This window comes from Heptranchias perlo, chromosome 8 (assembly GCF_035084215.1).
Source record: "Heptranchias perlo isolate sHepPer1 chromosome 8, sHepPer1.hap1, whole genome shotgun sequence".
Taxonomy (NCBI): Eukaryota; Metazoa; Chordata; class Chondrichthyes; order Hexanchiformes; family Hexanchidae; genus Heptranchias; species Heptranchias perlo.
In genome coordinates this window covers 78,559,812-78,583,560 of record NC_090332.1, presented here as the reverse complement: position 1 = coordinate 78,583,560, position 23,749 = coordinate 78,559,812, and the positions used below count along the sequence as shown (strand labels likewise).

The 23,749-nt window shown below is 40.8% G+C and overlaps 1 protein-coding gene across 5 annotated transcripts in view; it reads left to right on the top strand.

The window, feature by feature from the left end:
• Positions 1–23,749, top strand: part of ralgapa2 (Ral GTPase activating protein catalytic subunit alpha 2) — a 483,733-nt gene that overhangs the window by 249,903 nt on the left and 210,081 nt on the right. For all 5 annotated transcript variants that reach the window (XM_067989407.1, XM_067989404.1, XM_067989406.1 and 2 more), the window contains 7 exons: positions 2,604–2,662; positions 5,440–5,548; positions 12,642–12,752; positions 12,896–12,964; positions 13,062–13,199; positions 20,308–20,491; positions 22,250–23,048. In XM_067989407.1, the coding sequence (XP_067845508.1) occupies positions 2,604–2,662; positions 5,440–5,548; positions 12,642–12,752; positions 12,896–12,964; positions 13,062–13,199; positions 20,308–20,491; positions 22,250–23,048 (1,469 nt within the window). The remainder of the gene's footprint in view (positions 1–2,603; positions 2,663–5,439; positions 5,549–12,641; positions 12,753–12,895; positions 12,965–13,061; positions 13,200–20,307; positions 20,492–22,249; positions 23,049–23,749) is intronic.

The window sequence follows — 23,749 nt, the reverse complement described above, 5'->3', positions numbered from 1 at the left end:
TCATCCAGAAGTTTATGTTGTGATACCTTGGAATTGGGTTGTGATACAGGGAAAGATAAAGTTCGTCTTGACAACTTCTCTCCTGGCGGGTATAGGGGACTTTGTGGTGGATTTCCTCGGTGGTAGGATCTTTCCCGAGAAATAGATTATATGCAGAGAAAAAGCCTTCATGATGGTTTCTGAAAGCAATTCTGTTACTCTAGCATTTAGTTTTCTTTAAATTCATTTTCTTCCCTTAATGGAGACTTACTTACCCCCACCACCACCTTACTAAATAAAGTGAATGTCCTTTCAGCAACAACAATTTACATGTATATAGTGCCTTTAAAATAGAAAAATGCCCCAAGGCACTTCACAGGGTCATAAAGAAGAAAAATGAATGCCAAGCCATAGAAGAAGATAAAAGCAGGGGTGTCCAAAAGCTTGGTCAAAGAGATGGGTCTTAAAGGAGGAGAGAGATGTGGAGAGGCAGAGGCGTTTATAGAAGGAATTCCAGAGTGTGGGGCCTAGGCAGCTGAAGGCATGACTGCCAATGGTGGGAGGGGGTGTTGTCGTGCTGGAAAAGGTTGCAGAGGTAGGGGGTCAAGGCCATGGAGTGATTTAAATACAAGGATGAGAATTTTAAATTTTGAGGCAGGGGAACGGGAGCCAGTGCAGGTCAGTGAGGATTGGCGATGGGCGAGAGGAATTTGGTGCAGGCTAGGAAACGGTCAGCACAGTTTTGGATAAACTGAAATTTACAGAGGGTGGAGGATGGGGGACAACGTTGGAATAGTTAAGTCTGGAGGTGACAAAAGCATGGTCGATGGGCTGAAGTGGGAGAGGAGGCAGGCAATGTTGTGGAGGTGGAAATAGGCGGTTTCTGTGATGAAGAGAATATGGGATCTGAAGCTCAGCATTGGGTGGAATAGGATGCAGTGTTTGCCAATATTCTGCTTCATTCTGAGACAGTCGCCAGGTAGAGGGATAGAATCAGTGGCAAAGGGATGGAGTTTGTGTCAGGGGCTGAAGATGATTGAGCAAAGAAGCAGTGGAAAGATTCAGAATAGCATGGAGAGGTAGAGCTGGGTGTCATTAATGTACATGTGGAAGCTGATTCCATGTCTGTGAATGATGTAACCAAGGGGCAGCATATAGATGAGGAAGCAGAGTAGACTAAGAGGAGATCCTTAGGGGTCTTCTGAGCTGAAGGTGTGGGGGTGGGAAATGAAGACATTGCTAGAGATACTCTGACTGTGATCAGATAGGTAAGAGTCGAAACAAATGAGGAAGTCCCACTAAGCTTGACAGTGGAGGAGAGATGAAGAAAGAATCTAGTCAACTGTGTCAAAGGTTCCCATAAAGGAAGAATGCCTTGACTGGAGTTTGCATTCCGGTTAATGAGAGAGATAATCTTAAATTCCAAAGACTCATCAATAGAACTTAACCAAGACCTGCTACACAGATGTTGAATGTTTGCAACTGGATGTTTAGCTGAAACCCTATCGATCGAGCGAATGTTTCAGGCTCTCTCCTACCTCCTGTATGTTTCAAACAACCAATAAAGCATTTATATACACCGGCACAAACTCTGCTTTACCAGACTAGACACTATTGCAAGAGGAGCAGTGTAGCTTGGTGCTGTCCACTGGCATTGCTCACAGTAGGTACTGGTGTCAGCTGCCACTTGCAGTGACTAGGTGGTACATAATTCTGGAATATAAATTTTAGGATACCGTCTCACCGTGGACATTAGAAAGCAGATGGGAGTTCAGTTTTGTATACTACGGTTCAGTTTCTTCCAGCTATTGTGTTTTTATTTTGTAGAATGCTTTTTATGAGCGTTTATATTGATGCGCTCAGGTGGTAAGGCTGTAGAAAGGGTTTGATTACTGACATTTTAATTTGAAAAGCTATCTAACCTTCAGTATTAGTGTGTCCTGGACATCTTACAGCAGAATAAGAAAACTGTACCGCATTTTCTGAATTCTCTCTAATGCTTTTACTTTGGTTTAAAATGTTACTTTGGTGCTCAGAGTATTCGTATTAACTTCACACTACAAAGGTTTATGAAAATAATGATGGAAATAACTGATGGAAATGGAATTTGTACCTTAGAAATATGATTTTCATCATAGGATTTTAATCAAGTTAGGGGTCATTAATGCACTTTACAGTTTCAAGTGATTTGATCTGTCAAATAATTGCCTTCAGTCATGTGCTTTCAGGCAAGCATCTGTTCTTATGAACATTTGACTGCTCAATGTCAATTATTTCCTTCAAAGCACTTTTTCTTAAGTTGACATCTTTGAGTCCTCCACTCCATGTATTTACCTTTTGGAAAAATACACATTGCAGATTTCTACAAAAGGACCAGATCCTCTCTATGTCAAATTCCTGTTTGTGAAACATTTTTTCCTAATTATAAAAATGTGTTTTTTATTCCCCATTTTTGTTTCTGTAAAATTTTACAAAGAGGCTTTCTTTTATATTGTCAAAATTTACTGACCAATCTTCAAATGAAGTTCTAAGTTTAATTTTGTTGTACTTGATTGTATATCATTATACTGAAAATAAGCTGAAAGGGTTATACTAAAATATTGCTATATTTTGATCTACTTTAGGATTATTTGATCAACATTCTGATGAAAAATGCAAGGAATGAGACCTGTGAGACTGCACGGTAAGCATGATTATTTATTTTAATTTAGAATTCTTTAAAAATATTATATAGAAGTAAGAAACATCATGGAGTATTTATTTCACTAAAGCCGCTGGTGAGTCTAATACCAGGTCGAGCTGAAGTTTGTTACCTTAGACTTTTCATGACTGTTCTATTGTGGGGATCAGAAATCTACAGGATTTTACATATTGTAAAAATATCTTTATTACACTCAAATTTTGCAAAATGACACTGTAACCAGTTATACCAATTGTAATCTTTTGTAACAGTAAATTAAGATATTTTAATGGAACCCAGTGCAAGATATAATTTCTGGGTTAGCATAGTATTATCCAATAGAAATTGCTGACTAGCCACAGGGGTGGCTATGACGATATCGCTTCAGCCACATGCAATAATGTTAGTAGGAAACCCCTTAATACACTCTCACAATAGAGGTGAATGTACTTCACTTGTATATTTACTTAACAAATATCTACCACTATTCAATAACCAAGGAAGTAAAGCACTCAATGGATGAGATCCTAAATGAATATTTCACATTGGTATTTACGGTTGAGAAAGGCATGGATGTTAGGGAACTTGGGGAAATAAATAGTGATGTCTTGAGGAGTGTACATATTACAGAGAGGGAGGTGCTGGAAGTCTTAACGCGCATCAAGGTAGATAAATCTCCGGGACCTGATGAAATGTATCCCAGGACGTTATGGGATGTTAGGGAGGAAATTGCGGGTCCCCTAGCAGAGATATTTGAATTATCGACAGCTATAGGTGAGGTGCCTGAAGATTGGAGGGTAGCAAATGTTGTGCCTTTGTTTAAGAAGGGCGGCAGGGAAAAGCCTGGGAACTACAGACCGGTGCGCCTGACATCTGTAGTGGGTAAGTTGTTAGAGGGTATTCTGAGAGACAGGATCTACAGGCATTTGGGGAGGCAGGGACTGATTAAGAACAGTCAGCATGGTTTTGTGAGAGGAAAATCATGTCTCACGAATTTGATTGAGTTTTTTGAAGGGGTAACCAAGAAGATAGATGAGGGCTGTGCAGTAGACGTGGTCTACATGGACTTTAGCAAAGCCTTTGACAAGGTACCGCATGGTAGGTTGTTACATAAGGTTAAATCTCACGGGATCCAAGGTGAGGTAGCCAATTGGATACAAAATTGGATTGACGACAGAAGACAGAGGGTGGTTGTAGAGGGTTGTTTTTCAAACTGGAGGCCTGTGACCAGCGGTGTGCCTCAGGGATCGGTGCTGGGTCCGCTGTTATTTGTTATTTATATTAATGATTTGGACGAGAATTTAGGAGGCATGGTTAGTAAGTTTGCAGATGACACCAAGATTGGTGGCATTGTGGACAGTGAAGAAGGTTATCTAGGATTGCAACGGGATCTTGATAAATTGGGCCAGTGGGCCGATGAATGGCAGATGGAGTTTAATTTAGATAAATGTGAGGTGATGCATTTTGGTAGATTGAATCAGGCCAGGACCTACTCCGTTAATGGTAGGGCGTTGGGGAGAGTTATAGAACAAAGAGATCTCGGAGTACAGGTTCATAGCTCCTTGAAAGTGGAGTCACAGGTGGATAGGGTGATGAAGAAGGCATTCAGCATGCTTGGTTTCATTGGTCAGAACATTGAATACAGGAGTTGGGATGTCTTGTTGAAGTTGTACAAGACATTAATAAGGCCACACTTGGAATACTGTGTACAGTTCTGGTCACCCTATTATAGAAAGGATATTATTAAACTAGAAAGAGTGCAGAAAAGATTTACTTGGATGCTACCGGGACTTGATGGTTTGACTTATAGGGAGAGGTTGGATAGACTGAGACCTTTTTCCCTGGAGAGTAGGAGGTTTAGAGGTGATCTTATAGAAGTCTATAAAATAGTGAGGGGCATAGATAAGGTAGATAGTCAAAATCTTTTCCCAAAGGTAGGGGAGTCTATAACGAGGGGGCATAGATTTAAGGTGAGAGGGGAGAGATACAAAAGGGTCCAGAGGGGCAATTTTTTCACTCAAAGGGTGGTGAGTGTCTGGAACGAGCTGCCAGAGGCAGTAGTAGAGGCGGGGACAATTTTGTCTTTTAAAAAGCATTTGGACAGTTACATGGGTAAGACGGGTATAGAGGGATATGGGCCAAGTGCAGGCAATTGGGACTAGCTTAGTGGTATAAACTGGGCGACATGGACATGTTGGGCCGAAGGGTCTGTTTCCATGTTGTAAACTTCTATGATTCTATGATCTAAAAACACTCTCACGCTCTGCTTTTCATCTTGCCATTTTACCAACAAACACACAAGATTAAAATACACATGCATACATCTTGTAAATATGAGTATTGAGATCACATGCCCAAGGACGGTGTCTATTACTCTTTTTTTAATTTACTAATCAGAAATGCAATTAGCCACACATGGTTAGTGACTAACGTATTGGACAACATGGGTTAGTAACACTTTCATTTGGCATAATGTTGAAGCATTGATTAGGATCAGATTGATGTGGGGCAGGTTCAATTGCCTCATTGTGCTGAATTCCTAATCTCAGCAATGGTGATATGGAGCAGGCTCTGAGTGAAGAGCTGGTGCTTCCCCATGCGGGAGGAAAAATTGTCACCAGATTTCACTCGCACTTATGGTTGCTGAGTCTGCCCACTCATTCTTTTGGCTACACGAGGTGAGTGGCTTAAGAAGACCAGAAGTGGAGAAAAAAACGGCAATGTACCCTTAAAAGAAAACATTCAATCTAGCCTGATACACCTTTCTTGATTTTATTTAGATGTATAGCGATGTGTAGTCTTGGAATCTGGATTTGTGAAGAACTGATGCAGTGCACAAACCATGCTCAGGTCCAAGATGCACTTAATGTGTTAGGCGTGACACTTAAGGTAATAACTAATTCTGTCTGGTATGACTTGCTTATGACTTAAAAATTCAAAAACAGGAATGCACAGATGGAACCAAACTAAATTACATCATTTTTTTCTTTTGCCTATGTATGATGTTTTGTAAACTGGATTAAAATACAATTAACACTCTTACCCTTAGGAACACAAGTCAATATGGGGGAAAAGAAAAAATATTTTTTTATAAGCAATATTTGTGATATCTATTCCCAAATATTTTTCTGTTCCTGTGAAACAAATGTAGTTATATTTTATAGCAGCGTTAGTACGTTTGATGTGGTTCAATTATTTTGATACATTAGGAAATGGCCTCAAAAGTAAAAAAGGGATTAATATTTTAGACAACAAAAGATACAAAAGTTATTTTCTTCCACCTCACTGAACCTAGTGCTGCTGGAATTCAGGTGAAAGGGACCAGGAATTTGGGCAGCCAGCACCTGAATCCCCGCTGAATCTTGCTGCAAGGTACACCTGCGTATTTCACTCCCACTCATTTTGAGCGGGTGCCTAATTAAGCATGTATGCAGCTTGGGAGGTCCTTTTTTCCAATGTTTGGCAGACAACAGAAAAATGTTAAGATGTAAAATAAAATAATCTGAAGTATCAAAAATGAAGCTCTAAAGAATAGTTGCATAAAACCAAAGAATAGAATTTCTAAAAACTCAATTTTAACTATAATAAGCTAATACACACCCTCTCATTGGAAGCTATTGCCAATCTCCCTTTTCTCTCCAAAATCCTTGAACATGTTGACACTTCCCAAATCCGTGCCCATCTTCCCGCCGCTCGCTGCTGCTTCCGCTGTTTAGTATGCATGTAGTCCTGTTGTAGCTTCACTAGGTTGGCATCTCAATTTCAGGTAAGCTTGGTGCTGCTTCTGGCATGCTCTTCTACACTCCTCACTGAATCAGGATTGGTCGTCTGGCCAAATATGGACAAAAGAGCTAAATTCCAGATGTGAGGTGAGAGTGACTGCCCTTGACACGAAGGCAGCTTTCGACCGAGTGTGGCACCAAGGAGTCCGCATAAAACTGAAGTCAATGGAGATCAGGGGGCAAATTCTACAGTGGCTGGAGTCATACGTAGCACAAAGAAAGTTGATAGTGGTTGTTGGAGGCCAATCGTCTTAGCCCAGGCCATCGCTGCAGGAGTTCCTCAGGGTAGCGTCCTAGGCCCAGCTACCTTCAGCTGCTCCATCAATGACCTGCCCTCCATCATAAGGTCAGAAGTGGGGCTGTTTGCTGAGGGTTGCATAGTGTTCAGTTCCATTCGCAATTCCTCAGATAATGAAGCAGTCCATGCCTGCATGCAGCAAGACCTGGAGAACATCCAGGCTTGGGCTGATAAGTGGCAAGGAACATTCGTGCCAGGCAATGACCATCTCCAACAAGAGAGAGTCTAACCATCGCCCCTTGTCATTCAATGACATTACCATCACCGAATCCTGGGGGTCATCATTGACCAGAAACTCAACTGGACCAGCCATATAAATGCCGTGGCTACCAGAGCAGGTCAGAGGCTGGGTATTCTGCGGTGAGTGGCTCACCTTCTGACTCCCTCAAAGCCTCTCCACCACGTATAAGGCACAAGTCAGGAGTATGATGGAATACTCTCCACTTTCCTGGATGGGTGCAGTTTCAACAACACTCAAGATGCTCGACACCATCCAGGACAAAGCAGTTTGCCTGATTGGCACCCCATCCACCACCTTAAACTTCCACTCCCTCCACCACCACAGTGTGTACTATCTACAGGATGCACTGCAGCAATTCACCGCGGCTTCTTCTACAGCACCTCCCAAACCCGCCTTCTACCAACTAGAAGGACAAGGGCACCAGGCACATAGGAACACCATCAGCTCCAAGTTCCTCTCCAAGTCACAGACCATCTTGACTTGAAAATATATCCTTCATCATCGCTCCGCCCAAATCCTGGAACTCCCTATCTAACAGCACTGTGGGAGAACATTCACCACACGGACTGCAGCCGTTCAAGAAGGCAGCTCACTACCACCTTCTCAAGGTCAATTAGGGATGGGCAATAAATGTTGGCCTTGCTAACGATGTCCATATCCCAAGAATGAATTGAAAACATTTTTTAAAAACTCTCCCAACTCAGGTTTCCGGCTGTGCCACAATGTTGAAACGGCCCTAATCAAAGTCACAAATGACTACTCTGTGATTGTGACCATGGTGCAATTTCTCTCCTCAGTATCTCTACAACTTTTGACATGTTGACCACAGTATCCTCTTCCAATGCCTCTCCTCTCTTGTCCAGCTCATTGGGACTACCGTTGCTTGGTTTCACTCTTAACTATCAAATAACAGCCAAAATCTCCAACAATGGCTTCTCTTCCCAGTCCCGAACCATTGCCTCTGGAGTCCCCCAGGAATCTGTACTTGGCCCCCTCCTCGTCCTCATCTGCATGCTGTTCCATGGTGACATTATCCGAAAAGATGAGGATCAACTTCTATATGTATATTGATGACATCCAGCTCTACCACTCCACCACCTGTCTTGATTTATTCACTGCCTCTGTGCTGTTCGACTCCTTGGGCCCAATATTAGGAGGGCGGCGGGTTGGCAGCGTGGGTAACGCGCCCAGTGGAATCGGGGTGCTCCGCACGCGATTGCAGCTTGATTGAAGGTACTTACCTTTGCTCCCGGGTTTCGCGCTGGAAAACTGCGCAGTGGGCGGACTGCGCATGCGCAGCATAGGCTAACAGCTGGAGGAGCCCTACTTAAAGGGGCAGTCCTCCACTGACTGATGCAGCAGAAAATATGTAAAATTACAGCATGGAGCAGCCCAGGGGGAAGGCTGCTCCCAGGTTTAATGATGCCTCACTCCAGGTCTTATTGGATGGGGTGAGGAAGAGGGGGAGGACAGAGTACTTCCCCCCGGCGGGCAGGAGGAAGTGGCCTGCCTCTGCCACCAAGAAGGCCTGGCTCGAGGTGGCAGAGGAGGTCACCAGCACCACCAACATATCGCGCACCTGCATACAGTGCAGGAGGCGCTTCAATGACCTAAGTAGGTCAGCTGAAGTGAGTACACTTACTCCTTTCCCTACACTCCGTCTGCCACATCACCGCCCCCATCCCACATCTCCTTCTGCACTGCCAACACTACTCTGTCACATCACTCCTCACACCCACTCAAAGCTCATCCTCATCTTACCTGCACTTACTCACCTCGCCAGTATTCATCCCACCACTACCACTCAACCCAATCCTCATACAATCTCATGGCTCTATCTCATACTCACCCTCTCATGCATCGCTTTCACGGTCAGCCTCACCCAATCTGCCACTACCTGTGCTGCAGCCACAGGGCATGTATCACATATGTGCAGTAGGAAGCGTAAGGCAAACGTGTCGTGAGCATGAAGGGGATGCACAAGGGTTTTTGAGGGTTTGTCATGGTTTTTACTTATATTTAATTTCTGATCAACTCACATTACATATGATATTGTCACCACTACTGCCACGTCTTTGCGAATCTTGTCTAGTTTGTGCAATAATGGCCTTTCCTGAGGATCACATGAAGACCCACAACTGATGCCACCCATTGTGTCACTGCAGAGTGGGTGTAGGTGTATTTGCAGGGCTCTTTTGTGCAGACGACTGAGAGACGTCGACGATGTCCCCAGTGGCACCCTGGAAGGATGCGAAGGAGAGTTTGTTGAGGGCAGTGGTGACTTTGACAGCGACAGGTAAGAAGATGATGCTCGGGCCAGCCAGGAGCAGCTCGGCATGAAGGAGGCTGCAGATGTCCACGACTACATGTCAAGTGACTCTGAGCCTCTGTGTGCATTGCTGCTTAGAGAGGTCCAGGAAGCTGAGCCTCGGTCTGTAGTGCCTTCTGCAATGCATCTCTCTCTGCGGTTGCCCTCCCTCCTGCTGTCCAGGTGGATGTGTCACTGCACTGTGTTGTGGAGATCCACGTGTCAGGGGTAGACGGCGTGGCCAGCGAGGCTGGTGATGCTGTTCGTCCTCCGAGGAGGTCATGACTGCAGCTACGGCGGCCCCCATCGGGAAGATGTACGTTTGAGGGGATCCGCAAGGTAGGTAAATGTGTCTGGACACCGGGGTAATTGTGCAAGTTGGTGAATTTTATTGTTAGGAGGAGGGTGGTGGAGGCTAAACTTTGTCCGAAGTGACAGAGTGGCCTCCTGCAATGAGTGAGGGTCCCCACCCTCCTACACCTGTCAAATGGACCTTTACAGCTGCCACAGGCTGATGGCTGCAACACGTCTATTTCAATTGGGAGTGTTTCCCCCAGTACAGGAAACAGTCCCAGTTGACTTGAAAATCCCACCCCTCCTAAAATATCAGGTCTGTAAACGACCTGAAGTACCTGGTTAATTACTTTAAGTGGCGGCAGGAGTCCCACATGCAGGGGCTGCGCGCACATGTCAGCATGTCACTGGGGAACCCGGAAGTGGGCGGGTTGGAGCCGGGCTCCGGACCCGCCCTGGGAATCCCCAATTTTCGGAGCCCCCCCCGCCACGAACGCACCCGCTCGGGGGTGCGAAAATTGAGCCCCTTGACTGACATCCAGTCTTGGATGAGTTGCAATTTCCTCCACTTAAACATTGGGAATACAGTTGTCATTGCCTTCTGTTCTTGCCACAAACTCTGTATTCTGGTCGCTGATTCCTTTCTCCTCCTTGGCCACAGTCTCACGTTGAACGACACTGTTTGACCCATAGCTTCTGACTCCATTTCCTCTTAATCACATCGCCCGCCACCACCCCTGCCCCAACTCTCATCCATGCCGTTGTCATCTCCAGTCTTGACTAGTCCAAAGCTCTCCTGGCTTGCCTCCATGCTTTCTAAACTTCAGGTCATCCAAATCTCTGCTACCTGTATCCTATTCTGCACCAAGTCCAGCTCACCCATTACTCCTGTCCTTGCTACCTACATTGGCTCCCAATGCCTTCAATTTAAAATTCTCCTCCTCGTATTTAAATCTCTTCATGGCCTTGCCTATCCCTATCTATGTAACCTCCTCCAGTCCTACAACAGAACACTCCCTTCTTCTAACTGTAGCCTCGTGTGCATCCTCCTTCCTTTGCCCCACCATTGGTGGCTGTACCTTTAGCCATCTAGGCACCACACTCTGGAATTCCCTCCGTAAATCTCTCCACCTCGCTCTCGTTTTTTAAGACCCCCCTCCCCCTTAAAGCGGACCTCTTTCGCCAAGTTTTCAGTCACTCTTTCGAATATCTCCTTCTGTGGCTTGGCATCCATTTTGCCTGATTATGCCTTTGTGAAGCACTTTGGGATGTTTTTCTATCTTAAAGGCTGTATATAAATGCAAGTTGTTGTTGCTGTTGTAAAGAAAAGCATAATGTAATAAACAAGACAAGAAGCGTCTCAACAAACATGAGAAAAATAAGTCAAATTTTTACAGCTAAGTCAGCTTTCATTGAGACTTCAGTTTTTTTTTAACATTTTTGCCATGACAAATACCACAGGACCTCCATTAGTTTTGTTTAAAAAAACACATTAGTTACATCATTGTAAAAAGACGGCTAGATTGAAAGGTTCATTTTTTTTTGCTGCTTAGCATTTAAAAGGAATGACCAGCCCAGAGAAGAATAAGATAATTCAGGTATACTACAGATGTTCACAGGATGCAGCTTCTTCAGATGTGCCTATTAATAAACGCTGACACTCGAGAAAGAGCACTTGATATTTATAAACTGTAGGCATTTTTTCTTCTAATTAGTAGGGACAAAGCTTTAAACAGCATTAAGCTGAATCTGCATTTCTACAATGAAATTAGAACTTGGTTTTTATCATTTCAAATGCAAATCATTTTCATACCAATATTAGTATACAGTTTTATGTTCTTTTGGAGTAGAGAAAATCTACTAATATTTGGTTCCTGCTAATCAACATTAGAAAGGTGAAGAGTTTATTTTAATATTTTTGTCGTTTGAAGAACTATTGTATGTACGTATATATACTGCGTTTGTATACGGTAAGCACAATAGGAAACAGTTCAGAACGTCCATGTTACAATGTGTACTATATCTGACATTTCAGCAGCAGTGACATGCTAAAAAAGAAGTGTATTTTTAAGCTTGTGATGATCAAATGCAATGAACATTTAAAAAAAGATGCTTTAAGATCAATTAGTGGATATTTCTTGAAACTCCCAAAGAGCGTCTCACGAGGTTAGCTTTCCTAGTGTTCATGATCTTCACCTCCCTTCTAAAGTGTGGTTCATCAAGAAATGACATAACGAATTACATAACTTTGCTTTTTATGCACCTGTAAAATATAAAGAGTTTAATTCTTTGTGTTACCTAACAGAAAGCAAATATCTACGTTATAACTATTGAGCTTCACTATATTTGCTATAGTTGTATAATGGCAGTGCTGATTTTCTTTGTTATGGAGGTGCAACTTTTAATTAGCCTCCTTGAGCTAGTGGCTGTCTGGACAGATAACAGCTATTTGCAAACCAGCAGATCTCAAATTATTACAGTTGGAAATTGGACGGGGCCATTACTTAACCTACCGATGTGCAGAGGGAGAATTCTTTCATTGTGAAGTGCACTCTCTGCTTTGCATTAGGATGTTCTGAGAAGCTGACAGTATGTAGGAATCAATACTTGAAGACAGACACAGAAGTGTAGTTGCCCTTGATGCTTGAGAGTGGCACATATATAATGGCCATCTCTGGTGAGCTGAGCATCAGTCGTGACAAATGCTAAACAGAATGATTATTTGTAAAGCCATTTTCTTATTGAGAATATTCATTTAGTTGATGTAGTACATTTATTCCTTCTCGAGCAAGATTATATCAAGTTATGAGTATAGATCACCTAAGTTTTCTCATGCTTTGAGTTAGCAAAGTTTTGTTATTTTTATATGCTTGTGTTATCCCATTGTGAAATTAGTCTTGCATATTTAATATTCTTTAACTGCTGATGAACTTCACAAGCTATTTAACCTTATTTAACCCTAAACTAATTTTTTTTCAGTGGACATGTCAGGGTTAGATTATAGACTATTCGTATATAGTTGTGGTATATATTTTCACTGACTTGTGGTTTGTCTCCAGTTTTCCAACAAAGTGGTTGCTGAAGTGGCTTGTGATATGCTTAAGTTGTTGGTTACTCATGTGGAAAGGCTTAAGAAGTATGAATCCCAGCTCCCCAAGAAAATTGCTGAGGTAAATCACTTCCTTTCCTGGGTTGTTTGAGGGTGGGGAAATCAGGCTACCCTTCTTTATCAATGAAATTGATGAAAATATGAGTTAAACATACGTACATTATGTGTGCTTTAATAAAACTGAACGATATTTTTAAAATACAGATCCTTGTGGCCACTATTGCATTTCTCCTGCCAAGTGCAGAACATTCATCTGTCGATGCAGATAAAAGGGTGAGCATGAGGTGTATGTTACTCCTTTTCAGTTGCATGGCAATGCTTTAGAGTGAAACTAATGCACAGCACTGCATTATATTTTCTTCCTTTTTAGTTAATAGTATCTCTATTGCTCTGCCTTTTGGATTGGTGCATGGCAATGTCTGTGGATGCCCTACTGGAACCTATTAGTGCAACTTTGATGGAAGACCAAATGGCACGCAAAGCACCTTTACTGGACTATATTTACAGGGTATGTATATCTTTATTGTCAACTTGAAATAGGTTTAGAACTTTACTACTCTAGGCCCATTTAAGTGCACTACTAAAAGTGTGAGATTATTGAATAATGGCAAGTTCACATTATGTATGTTGCTAATAATGTAGTAATAAATGATCCCCAGCAAATTACAATTACGACTTGATCACATGCACCTTCTTCTTGGTTTATTTAAGGAGTAATTATACAGCTATTTTGCAAAAGGTAAAAGAAGTCAAAGTGTAATTCCAGAGTTACACCCAATCTGACTGAATAGGAGCAGTGTTGGACCTCTTTATGGAAACTCTCAAATCTGTTGTATTTGATAACTTATACGGTATCACTCCAGGGCAGCGCCCAGCCAGATTTAAAAATTGTTCAGGTTGTTCATTGGATCACTTCGGCACTTTTATGAACTTAAGCACGGTCCATTTGTAATGTTTTGAAATTGTGGTGTATCATATATTGAAAATTTACTGTCGGGGCGCAAAGCTCAGCAGATTCATTTGAATGCTCCCAGTCAGGAGTAAAAATTGGGTGTTGCCAGTTAATGGTTCTGTAGTTACTGATCGCAGACCAACAGCACAGCATAATTGAAATCTTAAGGAAAGTTCATTACAATATATATTAAAATATTATACATTGTAGAATCGTAATAGCTTATTGTAGGTTTGACCTGTAGTTTGAGTTCGAAAGCCTGATGTGATTCACTACTTTCTTGCACTAAGCTTCAGCATTGAAATAGGGATGATTGCAACTCTAGACAGAATTGCCTAATGAGTGTTAAACTAGTAATGCAACATCAAAATTTGAAAATTTACCATTGATTTTTGAGTCTAGCTAAAATACACAAGCTTAGTTCTTAAATGAACTATGTGAACTTTGAGCTCTGTTAATTTACTGATGAGAGATATTGGAAAACCTGATGACATGATAATAGCACTAGTTACCTTTCTGCCTTTTAGATTTTAGGTCAGAATGTAGCCCTTAAAGCTGAAGTGAGCATAGCCAGTCTCTGTTAGCAGTGGACAAGCCCGAGGGTGCAGAGAAACTGCCCTCTATTTGGAACTCCTTGTAATTACCAATGCTGCTTATAGAGTGCACAGGGATAAGGAATGTGGGAAGTGGAAATTTTGCGCTGCATCAGACGTCTTGCATTTGATGTGCAGCATTTGCACTGCTTTGGATGCCTTGCATTGGGTATGTGACATTTTCAGTGTAAGCAATGTTTGCATCTTCCTGTTCTCAAAACTGCTTAATTGGTGAAATTGGAAGATGTTCCTTTTGCTAGCATTTTCATTTCTAACATTAAATGAATGCTTGTATATTCATACAAAATGTAAAGCAATTGGATAATTCAAGCCCTTGTCTGTAACCTTTTTTCGTAAATAAGTAAATAGCCTGAGTAAAACAGTACAATGTAATGTATCTGAATGTTGACATTGTCTTGTGAACCCATATGTGTGTTCATCTTGTAGCACAGTGAATTATTGAAACAAAACTGCTGCTGTAAGTTTCAAAAGTGCCCATCTTGACAAGAAGAGTGTTGACCTGTGGAACAGCACATTACAAAGGATACCTAAATACTAGTGATGTTTCCTGCTGCCATTCAAGATGTGAAGTTTTACCAGGATGTGCAGTTTTAGGCGATGCTATTTTCTAAAATGTAGAAATGGAAATTGTTGTTCAATTTCAAACAGGTTATATCATTAAAGATTGAAGCACTGATCTATTGTAGAATACTTCAGACAAGATGGAGATGGAATTCAACTACAGCAGGGGTGCAAAACGGGCAGTAAAAAAAAAATCTATCGCCAGTTGTACACCCCTTCCAATTCTTTGCGTTGTAAAATTTTGTAAGGGCTTGGCATGTATGAGCGGTAAATGTGGAACAAGACAGGCAATCATGGTACTGTTGGATAGTATTACCGTGCCAGGTTCCTTTATAATATGTTGTCTTCTGTTGCAACTGTTTCCAAGTGCTGTAGTCTCTGTCGACAGCCATGAGCCTTGCCACCGCCTTCTGCTAGGAATCGTGCACTTAACACCTCGTGGGAGAATCTCTGGAATGCTAAAAAGGGCAACCCTCCTCGCAGCAGCATGCCCATTTTGTCAACCAACAAACAGGGGTTGTTTGGGTGCGGTGTACTCCACCACTTGTCCACAGACTCTGTTTTGTGCCTCTGCATTGGGTTTGCTTTCCCTTGCTTTTGGTTTGTCACTTCTTTCATCCCATCCAGTCTTTGAAAAGGCTGACAAATATTTAAACACTAACTGATCCTTTCTAATCAAGAATTTTTGCCCATCGATGCAACCACTTTAGTTTTAAATCCTCTTAGCAGCCCTTTAAGGGCCAATGTGTGCAATGAGCATAATCAGTTTATTTAAATTAGTGGACCTTGCAGACTCAGATGAGATCAGCTATCCTGAATCACTGCACGCAATAAATGCAATGCGGTCCCACCAGCACAACAACAGAACTGCATAACCAGCCCCACTACACAAATATTCACTAATTGTTCACTAATTGATGTGTGGAGTTCCCGATTTCCCCAACCAGTGCTCAGTTTAAATAATGCACAAACAATAAAGAAAATCATTTTGCATGTGTACTGGTGTCAAGTAATTATACTACAGAAATGTTAAGAAATATCATGGTATTTAAAGGAACATTTTTAATTCCCATCAGTAGTAGAATCACAAGCGTAAAAATTTTACCACCAAAACTCAGACAGTTAAAATTCCTTTTTTAAAAAAGATATTTGAAGCAGGGTAATACTCCTGCTGGCAGCACTATTTTTAATTTTGGTCAGTTGAGTGGGCTGTAACTATGCATTGTCACTTACCTCATCCCATTTCACTGGCTTCCCATGAGTGATTAATGCAATAGCTTCACTATCCCATCAATCACTAGTTGATTTGGAGGGAGATATGCTAAAACAGTTCTTCATTTTTTTTTCTCCAAATTTATCTTTAAGTACCCTTTGAAGGGATGAGATTTTGTTCACATTTGAAATAATGCAGAATATAGCGTTCCATTAATAAAAACTTTTTTGAAAACAATGTGATGGCATACTGGTGTGTACTTCTACCAATGAGAGCCCAGAACCCACAGTTGGTAGTGATATTCCATTGAGATGAGCCTGCAAGATATCATGAGTCTTAAAGGGCACTTTAATGGTATGAACAAGATATTCCATCAGGTGTATCTCAACTAAGTGAGGTATAGTTTCAATTGTTTTGACCCTTAGTAAGCAAGTCTCACGAATATAGGTGCTTTGATTTATCAATATATTCAAAATTAACTTATCATGTTTGTTCATGCTGTTGTCAACATTTACCTTTGTAAATGGCTATGTCAATATTTCCCATTCAATTTTGCTTTGTCAGCTGTCACAATGTAGTTGAAAACTCTAGCTACTAACTGTTTCTCTCTCAATTCTATTACCATCTTGTACACAAAATAAACTTATATTTTAATTGATCATGGGAAGCACTATGGGCATTTTCTGGTAGATGGATATTTTTCCCAGTGGTATTGTTTTAGTTAAAATTGTGCAACTTGTGGGGTTATTTTTGTTGTATTTGGTTATTTCACATGCAGATAACTAATCTTCAGGCAAGGAAGCAAAAAATGTGGATTAACATACTGAGAAACAGTACAATGTTGGTCAGAGCATTGCATCCTACTATGAAAACATCATATAAAATCACAAAAAGAATACAAATTGTTATGATCTGGAATGCAATACCTGAAAGGGTGGTGGAAGTAGATTCAGTAGTAACTTGCTAAAGGGAATTGCATAAATACTTGAAAAGGAAAAATTTGCAGCGCTATGGGGAAAGAGCAGGGGAGTAGGACTAATTGGATTGCTGTTTCAAAGAGCCGGCACAGGCATGATGGGCCGAATGGTCTCCTGTGCTGTACACTTCTATGACATCAAAAGCTACGTCAGCTGCACTGTGGCACAATTCTCGTAGTTAACTTGTGTATTCATTTTTCTCAGTTTTATTATTTATATTAATATACTTTACGTGATAAGATTATTAATTGATACAAGCTTGCATATTACTTTCCGTTAAATTGTATTTGCTTCTGTACTTCAATTACTATTTTTTGCTATTTTTAATAACTTTAATTTAATGAGCTTTGAGCTAATTTGAGTAATCTTGCACATTTATGGTGTTTTATCCTCTCTGCTATGAAAAATTAATTTTTGTAATCTGAGTAAAGAGTTTGAATTAGTCTGAAGTGTGATGAATTGTACTAATTACAGTTGTCATTTTCTCTCTGTCAGTGAGTAAAAACTAATCCCACTTTCTCATTTTACTCCTAGTTAGCAACATGTAGGACATAGTACAACTGCTTACACTTTTGTTTAGTACTGAAAACATTATCTAAAAGAGAGCCAGCTACACCTAATAGAATTCCTTGTTCTCCGAAGAGAACTTTAAAATCACTTTACAAAGTGTTTCTAAGAAAATCCTTGTGTAGAATTTTGTTTTCTATGAACTGCAATGGCATCGCATGGTTGTGGCAGTATATCTCTCTTGCAGGTTGCATCAAAATAAGCATTTGCTATGTCTAAATCAAACAGAAAAACAGTTGCTTTAGCAATATTCTTGTAATATTATCCCCGATATCATCTTCTGTGTGCTATGTATTATTGCTTTTATTTAGGCCTAGCAACCCTCTTCATTGAAGGGAGCAATCAGCAGTTAATGTTTGCGTTTGAATGTGAACCTCAATTGTGTAATTACTGAGAGAGCCAGCAGCTGCACTTCGATGGAAATGATTTTTGAAGATAAACATACTGATAGTTGTAGCATTTGTTTTTTTAAGAAAGGGAAGAAGCAAAAGTGATGTTTACCAAAAAAATAATTACCAATTCCTCAGTAAAATCCTGTGGTGTTGTTCGTTGATATAATTTTTTTAAAATTTTCATTCCTGTAACTGACTGCTTGTTTCATACACACAAATTCCTTGTCTCCATCTGTCTCCTTTCTTGACTTCAGCTACTTTGCACACCTTTTCATTGGCACCTCTATTTCCCTGATTCTTCTTCTCACTCCTCCTCTCTGCCTCTTTCTACAAGTCTGTCCTCACTTTGTGAGTAATTTTACAAGTCCACATTGTAGCGGGGAGCCTCGCCTACTGGCAGTGCAAATCGGAAATTTCAGCAAGCACTGCCTGTGATTTCCTGACTCTTTTTGTTGGAAAGTGATGTGTAGTCCACAGCTGAATTTTTGATTTACGATGCTGGCAGGCAAGGCTCCCTGCTGATAGTGTGGACTTGTAAAATTATCCCCCATGCCGTCTTCAGTATGTACCACAAGATCTCTCTCTCTCTCTCTCTCTCTCACTCTCTCTCACACACACATCCTGTAAGTTTCTTACTCTTTCCTTTTCTGAATTCTCACTGAGACCTGGAACTGGACTTGAATTGTCAATCCACTCACAACTAAAGAAATTATTTCCTCTCTCCCTTGAAACAGGAAGCCAGTGTGTATGTCCCAGTCTCAGGCCACGGCCCCTCATTCTCTCTCTCCCCGCTGCATTCCAGCACAAGACCTGGTTTTCCATTCTCTGTCAGAATGAAAGAACACAAGAAATCAAGGCAGATCCAAGAGGGAGTGGGGAGGCCAGTGACTGGAGTGAGCAAACAGGGGGCTAGGAAAAAAGAATGGGAGAACTAAGAAACAGTGAACAGAGAGGCTAGGATCAAGCATGTAGGGGCTGGAAGATGACAGCAAAGTGCAGACCTATGTCCCTACCCCCAAAATGTGAAGGCCTAATACTTGTACCATTGCAAAAATTACAACAGTAAAGTTTTTTAAATACTTTTTTTAATGTACCACCACCTTCAGGCCACCGTACATGTTATAAAATACTTTCTATTAAAAAAGCATTACTGTTGTAGTTTTTTGCGAAACCTGTATTGGTTCGTACACTTTGCAAATGCATCCTGGAACCAGCTTTTCCACTTGCTTCCACAGAGGCAACACGTCTGGGACCAGAAGGAGTTGGGGAGTTGGAAGCTGAGAGTGGAGAATAGCACAGATTTAGCAGTGCCTGGAATCACAGGAGGGACTGAGGTTTAGCAGGGCCTGGAGTGTGACTGGGCAGAGGATTAACCAAAGGGGGTAATGAGGAACTCTCATGGTGGTTGCATATCACAGGCAATCACTGAATCTACATGACATTTTTCATTTTCTGTTGTAGTCATCTTTATGGCTGAGTGAAGTTGTTGATCTTAGTGCTAATTTAAATTAAATTAGGGACAGTTTTGAATCCTCTTGGCACTGAACTGCCTAAACTCATTTTACATAGGACCCCCATAGCTGAGAGAGAAGACTTATTATTAGCTGGGCTGGATCCAGACCCAAGTCCCAGTGATGAAAGGAAAGCATCACCAAGGCCCCAATGGGTATAGATGTTTATGCTTTCAAACAAACTGGTTGCTGGGATGTAATTCTTAGTAATAGGTTTACTCAAGACCAACACATTTTAAATTTTATTTTGTTTAAAATTATTTTCACTTTTTCCTAGTTTTCTAAGTTAGGTAAGAAGGTTCTAATCATATTTAGATTCCAAAGGAATATCCACTAGAATTTTAAAATGCAAGTTTTGAACCTCATTTAGTCCACAGACTTGAAACACTAGTATGGCCTATCTTTTTCTAGTAATGAGTAGTAAATTAACGTTATTAGTTACGGCAAAATGGCAGCATGTACATTTTATATAGCATTCCATCAGCTGCCACATTAAGAACCCATCTCATTTTTATTTAATTAAGGATGAACTTTACATTGTTCACATGCTTGTAAATGCAGCACCAGAGACTCATAATTACTAGATGCAGTCTTAGCTATGATTAGTCACTGTACTTCAGTTTTGGTTTTAATTAGCTCCTGGAGGAGTAGAACAACATGAGATTGACAGAAGAGAGAAATGGTGCTGCTTTTTCAGTGTGCTGTTTGCTAAACGAATTAATAGTAAGCAGCAGTGTCATGGACCTCATAAAGTTTGCTCGTTGAATCAGATCATATGGTAACTATGTGTGGGATTCGTTGTACCCATCTGTTGTCTTATGTTTTATAGGTATTGCACTCCTGTGTTTATGGCTCTCACCTCTTCACCCAACAAAGTCAATACCTGCTGACTCTTGCTGATGTCTCCTCTACAGAATATGATCCATTTTTGACATTGGGAAATGTCAAGAATTCTGAACCTGCTCATTCATATGTCTCTAAGGATTTTGGCAGCCTTCTTACTGTCACCGAAAGTAAGTCTTTCACGTTTACAATGTTTCCTCCTGAACTGCATTTGCCAGTGCATCTTCAACAGGAGCAGCTTCTTAGTAGCAGCTCTTGACGATTAAAGAGTCTTTTTATTCAAATTCATATAAATCCTTTTCCTGGGGGTGTTAATACATTAATACATTAATGCATTAATAATGGCTTGGCAGCATCACAGCCACAGACTTTTTTTTTAACTCCAAGTAGCAGCCATGATTATATGGCCCAGATTTTCCTTTCACCATTATTTTAATGCCGGCATTAACCTATTTAAAATAAATGAATTAACACTGGTTTTAATGTAACGCTGATCAAAAAATCTAGGCTCAAATCCCTTTTTTTTATGTTTGCGAGGGTTTGCTGCTGCATTTTATAGTCAGTCATGATAAGCGGCTACTTATTGGTATATTTGTATTTACAAATGAACGTACGTAAACTATTATTTCTTACAATCTTCAAAAATTCAGTTGAATTACATATAGAATCTGACAGTATCAAGTTTCACAGTTCAGTGTAAACATACAAACTGATTTTGTAGCATATTCATATAATAATTATTAAAATAGATGTATATTTTATTGCTACCCACATATTTTGGTTTTGTTGGAAAAGAGGCGGAGAAAGACATGATGAGTATCATAACTAGTACTGAGCACATTTTAATTTGATTTTGGACAGTATAAGTTTACAATAAAAATCAGAGATCCTAGTTGACAATTTATGTGATTTTCATGTACAGATTAAATATTGCAAACTCCATTGTTGCCCATGGACTTATTCACTGATGCGACCCCTTAATGACATCAGCTAAGTTCATTTGGCTTAGCAGAATTTTGCTTGCTAGCGGCTGCAGAGCAGCAGTTTAGTACAGGATTATTATTCACATCTAGCAATGTGGAGAAAAAATAGGTTGCGTTAATCATAACTGCTAAACTTTAAAAAAAAATCTACTGTATATGTAGCATGTTCTGTCTTATTTAACTGTAAAATGACTTATTAGATTGGTGCTCCCAGATCACAGCCTGAAGATCATATTTTTGTGCCTTCCCCTCTTGGTTTTGGCTTATTCATCTCCTAAATGCCTATATCTGTGAAAATGTATCATGAAAATATGGAAACAATTAAATTATGATATTTTGCTAAATAGTGAAGAAATAGTGATTATTTGAGCTACTGTACCTCACAACTGTCAATTCTGCAGTGGGCTACTTCCGCTGAAGGGGCATTCCCAGCAGCAGGTTTCACAGTTCAGTGTAAGCATACAAACTGGAATGTCCAAGTGAAAAAGTTGGCATTGTGCCTTCTGCCTGGATTGATGGGGGGTGGGGTTGGTGAAAGTGTAGGTGCTATATTTCTCTTTCAGAACCCCTGTGGATCTTCAAGTCTGGATGTCTTCTGGCTGCTGTTTTATGACAGCAGCCAGAAGATCCTGAGGCAGTTGGTCTGCCTCGCAGCTGCTGGTCTGAGGTTTGCAGCTAAGTCTGTTTTCTCTCCCGTATTTCTAGACACAAGGCCCTGCCAGGGAACAGGGGTCTACACTGTGGGTGCGACTGGACCATTCAAATGACTTGACCAATCAAATGCAGGTGTAGTCAGGTCAGGACAGAAGCAATGTATTTCAGGTGTGCTGCACCTGTCTAGTGCCCGGGCAAGTGAGAGGAAGAATATCAGGGCGAGTATCTTTCCAAATGCTATTGAATGGTATGTGCAGTTTTATATATATTCTCTGTTAACATCTGTTGCAGGCAAGAAGAAAAGAAGTTTGGAATTGATCCCTCTCACAGCACGCATGGTAATGGCACATCTGATTAATCATTTAGGTCACTCTCCACTCAGTGGAGGTCCTGCCATACTTCACAGCCTCATCAGTGAGAACCACGACAACCCCTATGTTGAATCATCAGACCTATCTGCTGAAGTTTTCAGAAGTCCAAATTTGCAACTTTTTGTACTTAATGACAGCACCCTAATTTCCTACCTTCAGATCCCTGCAGAAGCGGTTATGCTAGAAAGGACCTCCAATAGTGAGCCAGACCTTCCTGCCTCAGATGTGAGGATAATTGTGCGCGATATCTCTGGGAAGTATTCTTGGGATGGTCGGATTCTATATGGCCCGCTCAGCAATCAGATGACCTGTTCTAATGACTGTAAAACATCTTCATCTTCAAATATTAGTTTAATTGTTGATGGTCAATCTGACATACAGAAGCCAGACTGCAGTTCTCTTCAAAAGGAACATGATGACCTTGATCAGTTGCTTGAAGATTTAGGTAACAGCAGTCCAGAATGCCTACCACACTCACAGCTGAGACTCAGTGAACCAGCACCACCACCAGTTGGAATGAATCATGATCAAGAAAGAAATATCATAGATGCTATAACCAGACAGAGCAATCAGGAGGAGGAGTACATTCGTAGGTGGAGCAGAGATCACTGTATGAGTGTGGCCAGTCAAAAAGGATCCATTCATCATGAACCTCAGGCGCAGTTTTACTACTGCAGACTGTTTCTTAATGACATGGGAATGAATTCTTGGGACCGAAGGTAAGCTATAAACCTATCTAAAAGCCAACAAATTTAGTATGTCATCAAGGGCAGTGGAAGTTTTTGGAGGCACTCAATGAAATATATAATAAAATCAATCTGGTTTAAATGTTGCAATAAAATGTAGTGAGAAGGTGTCAGTTTTTCCACACCTGAGTTTATTTCAGCATACTGTGAAAATTAGAATCATAGAAAGGTTACCATTCGGCCCATCGAGTCCATGCCAGCTCTATGCACAAGCGATCCAGCTAGTCCCACTCCCACGCCCTATCCCCTTAGCCCTGCACATTTTTTCATGCCAAACTCTGTCAATAAAAAAGCTAAAGGAGGCATTAAGATAAAAACAAGACTAGTAAAACAAGTGTCAGACCTGAACACATACTTCTATTGGTTCAATGTAGCGTTTAGATAGCTTGGAAATGGGCCTTTTGTTCATCCTGTGGCAGGTTTGTAACAGCTCTATGATGTTTGTGTTTTATCAATGAAGGTGCACTGAATCATCAGTTTGTGAATTGCAAATAGATAATAATGGTGGATAAGCAACTTTGCTGCAGCAAAAAGTTAGTGAGGTTCAAAATATAATTGTGTTATGCCATTGGATAATACCTTTTAATCCTTCTGCTCCCCTTTAATTGCAAGAGAGTAGAAAAATTAAATGGGAAGCATGTGACAAAAGAACATTTTAAAGGGAATAATAAGGC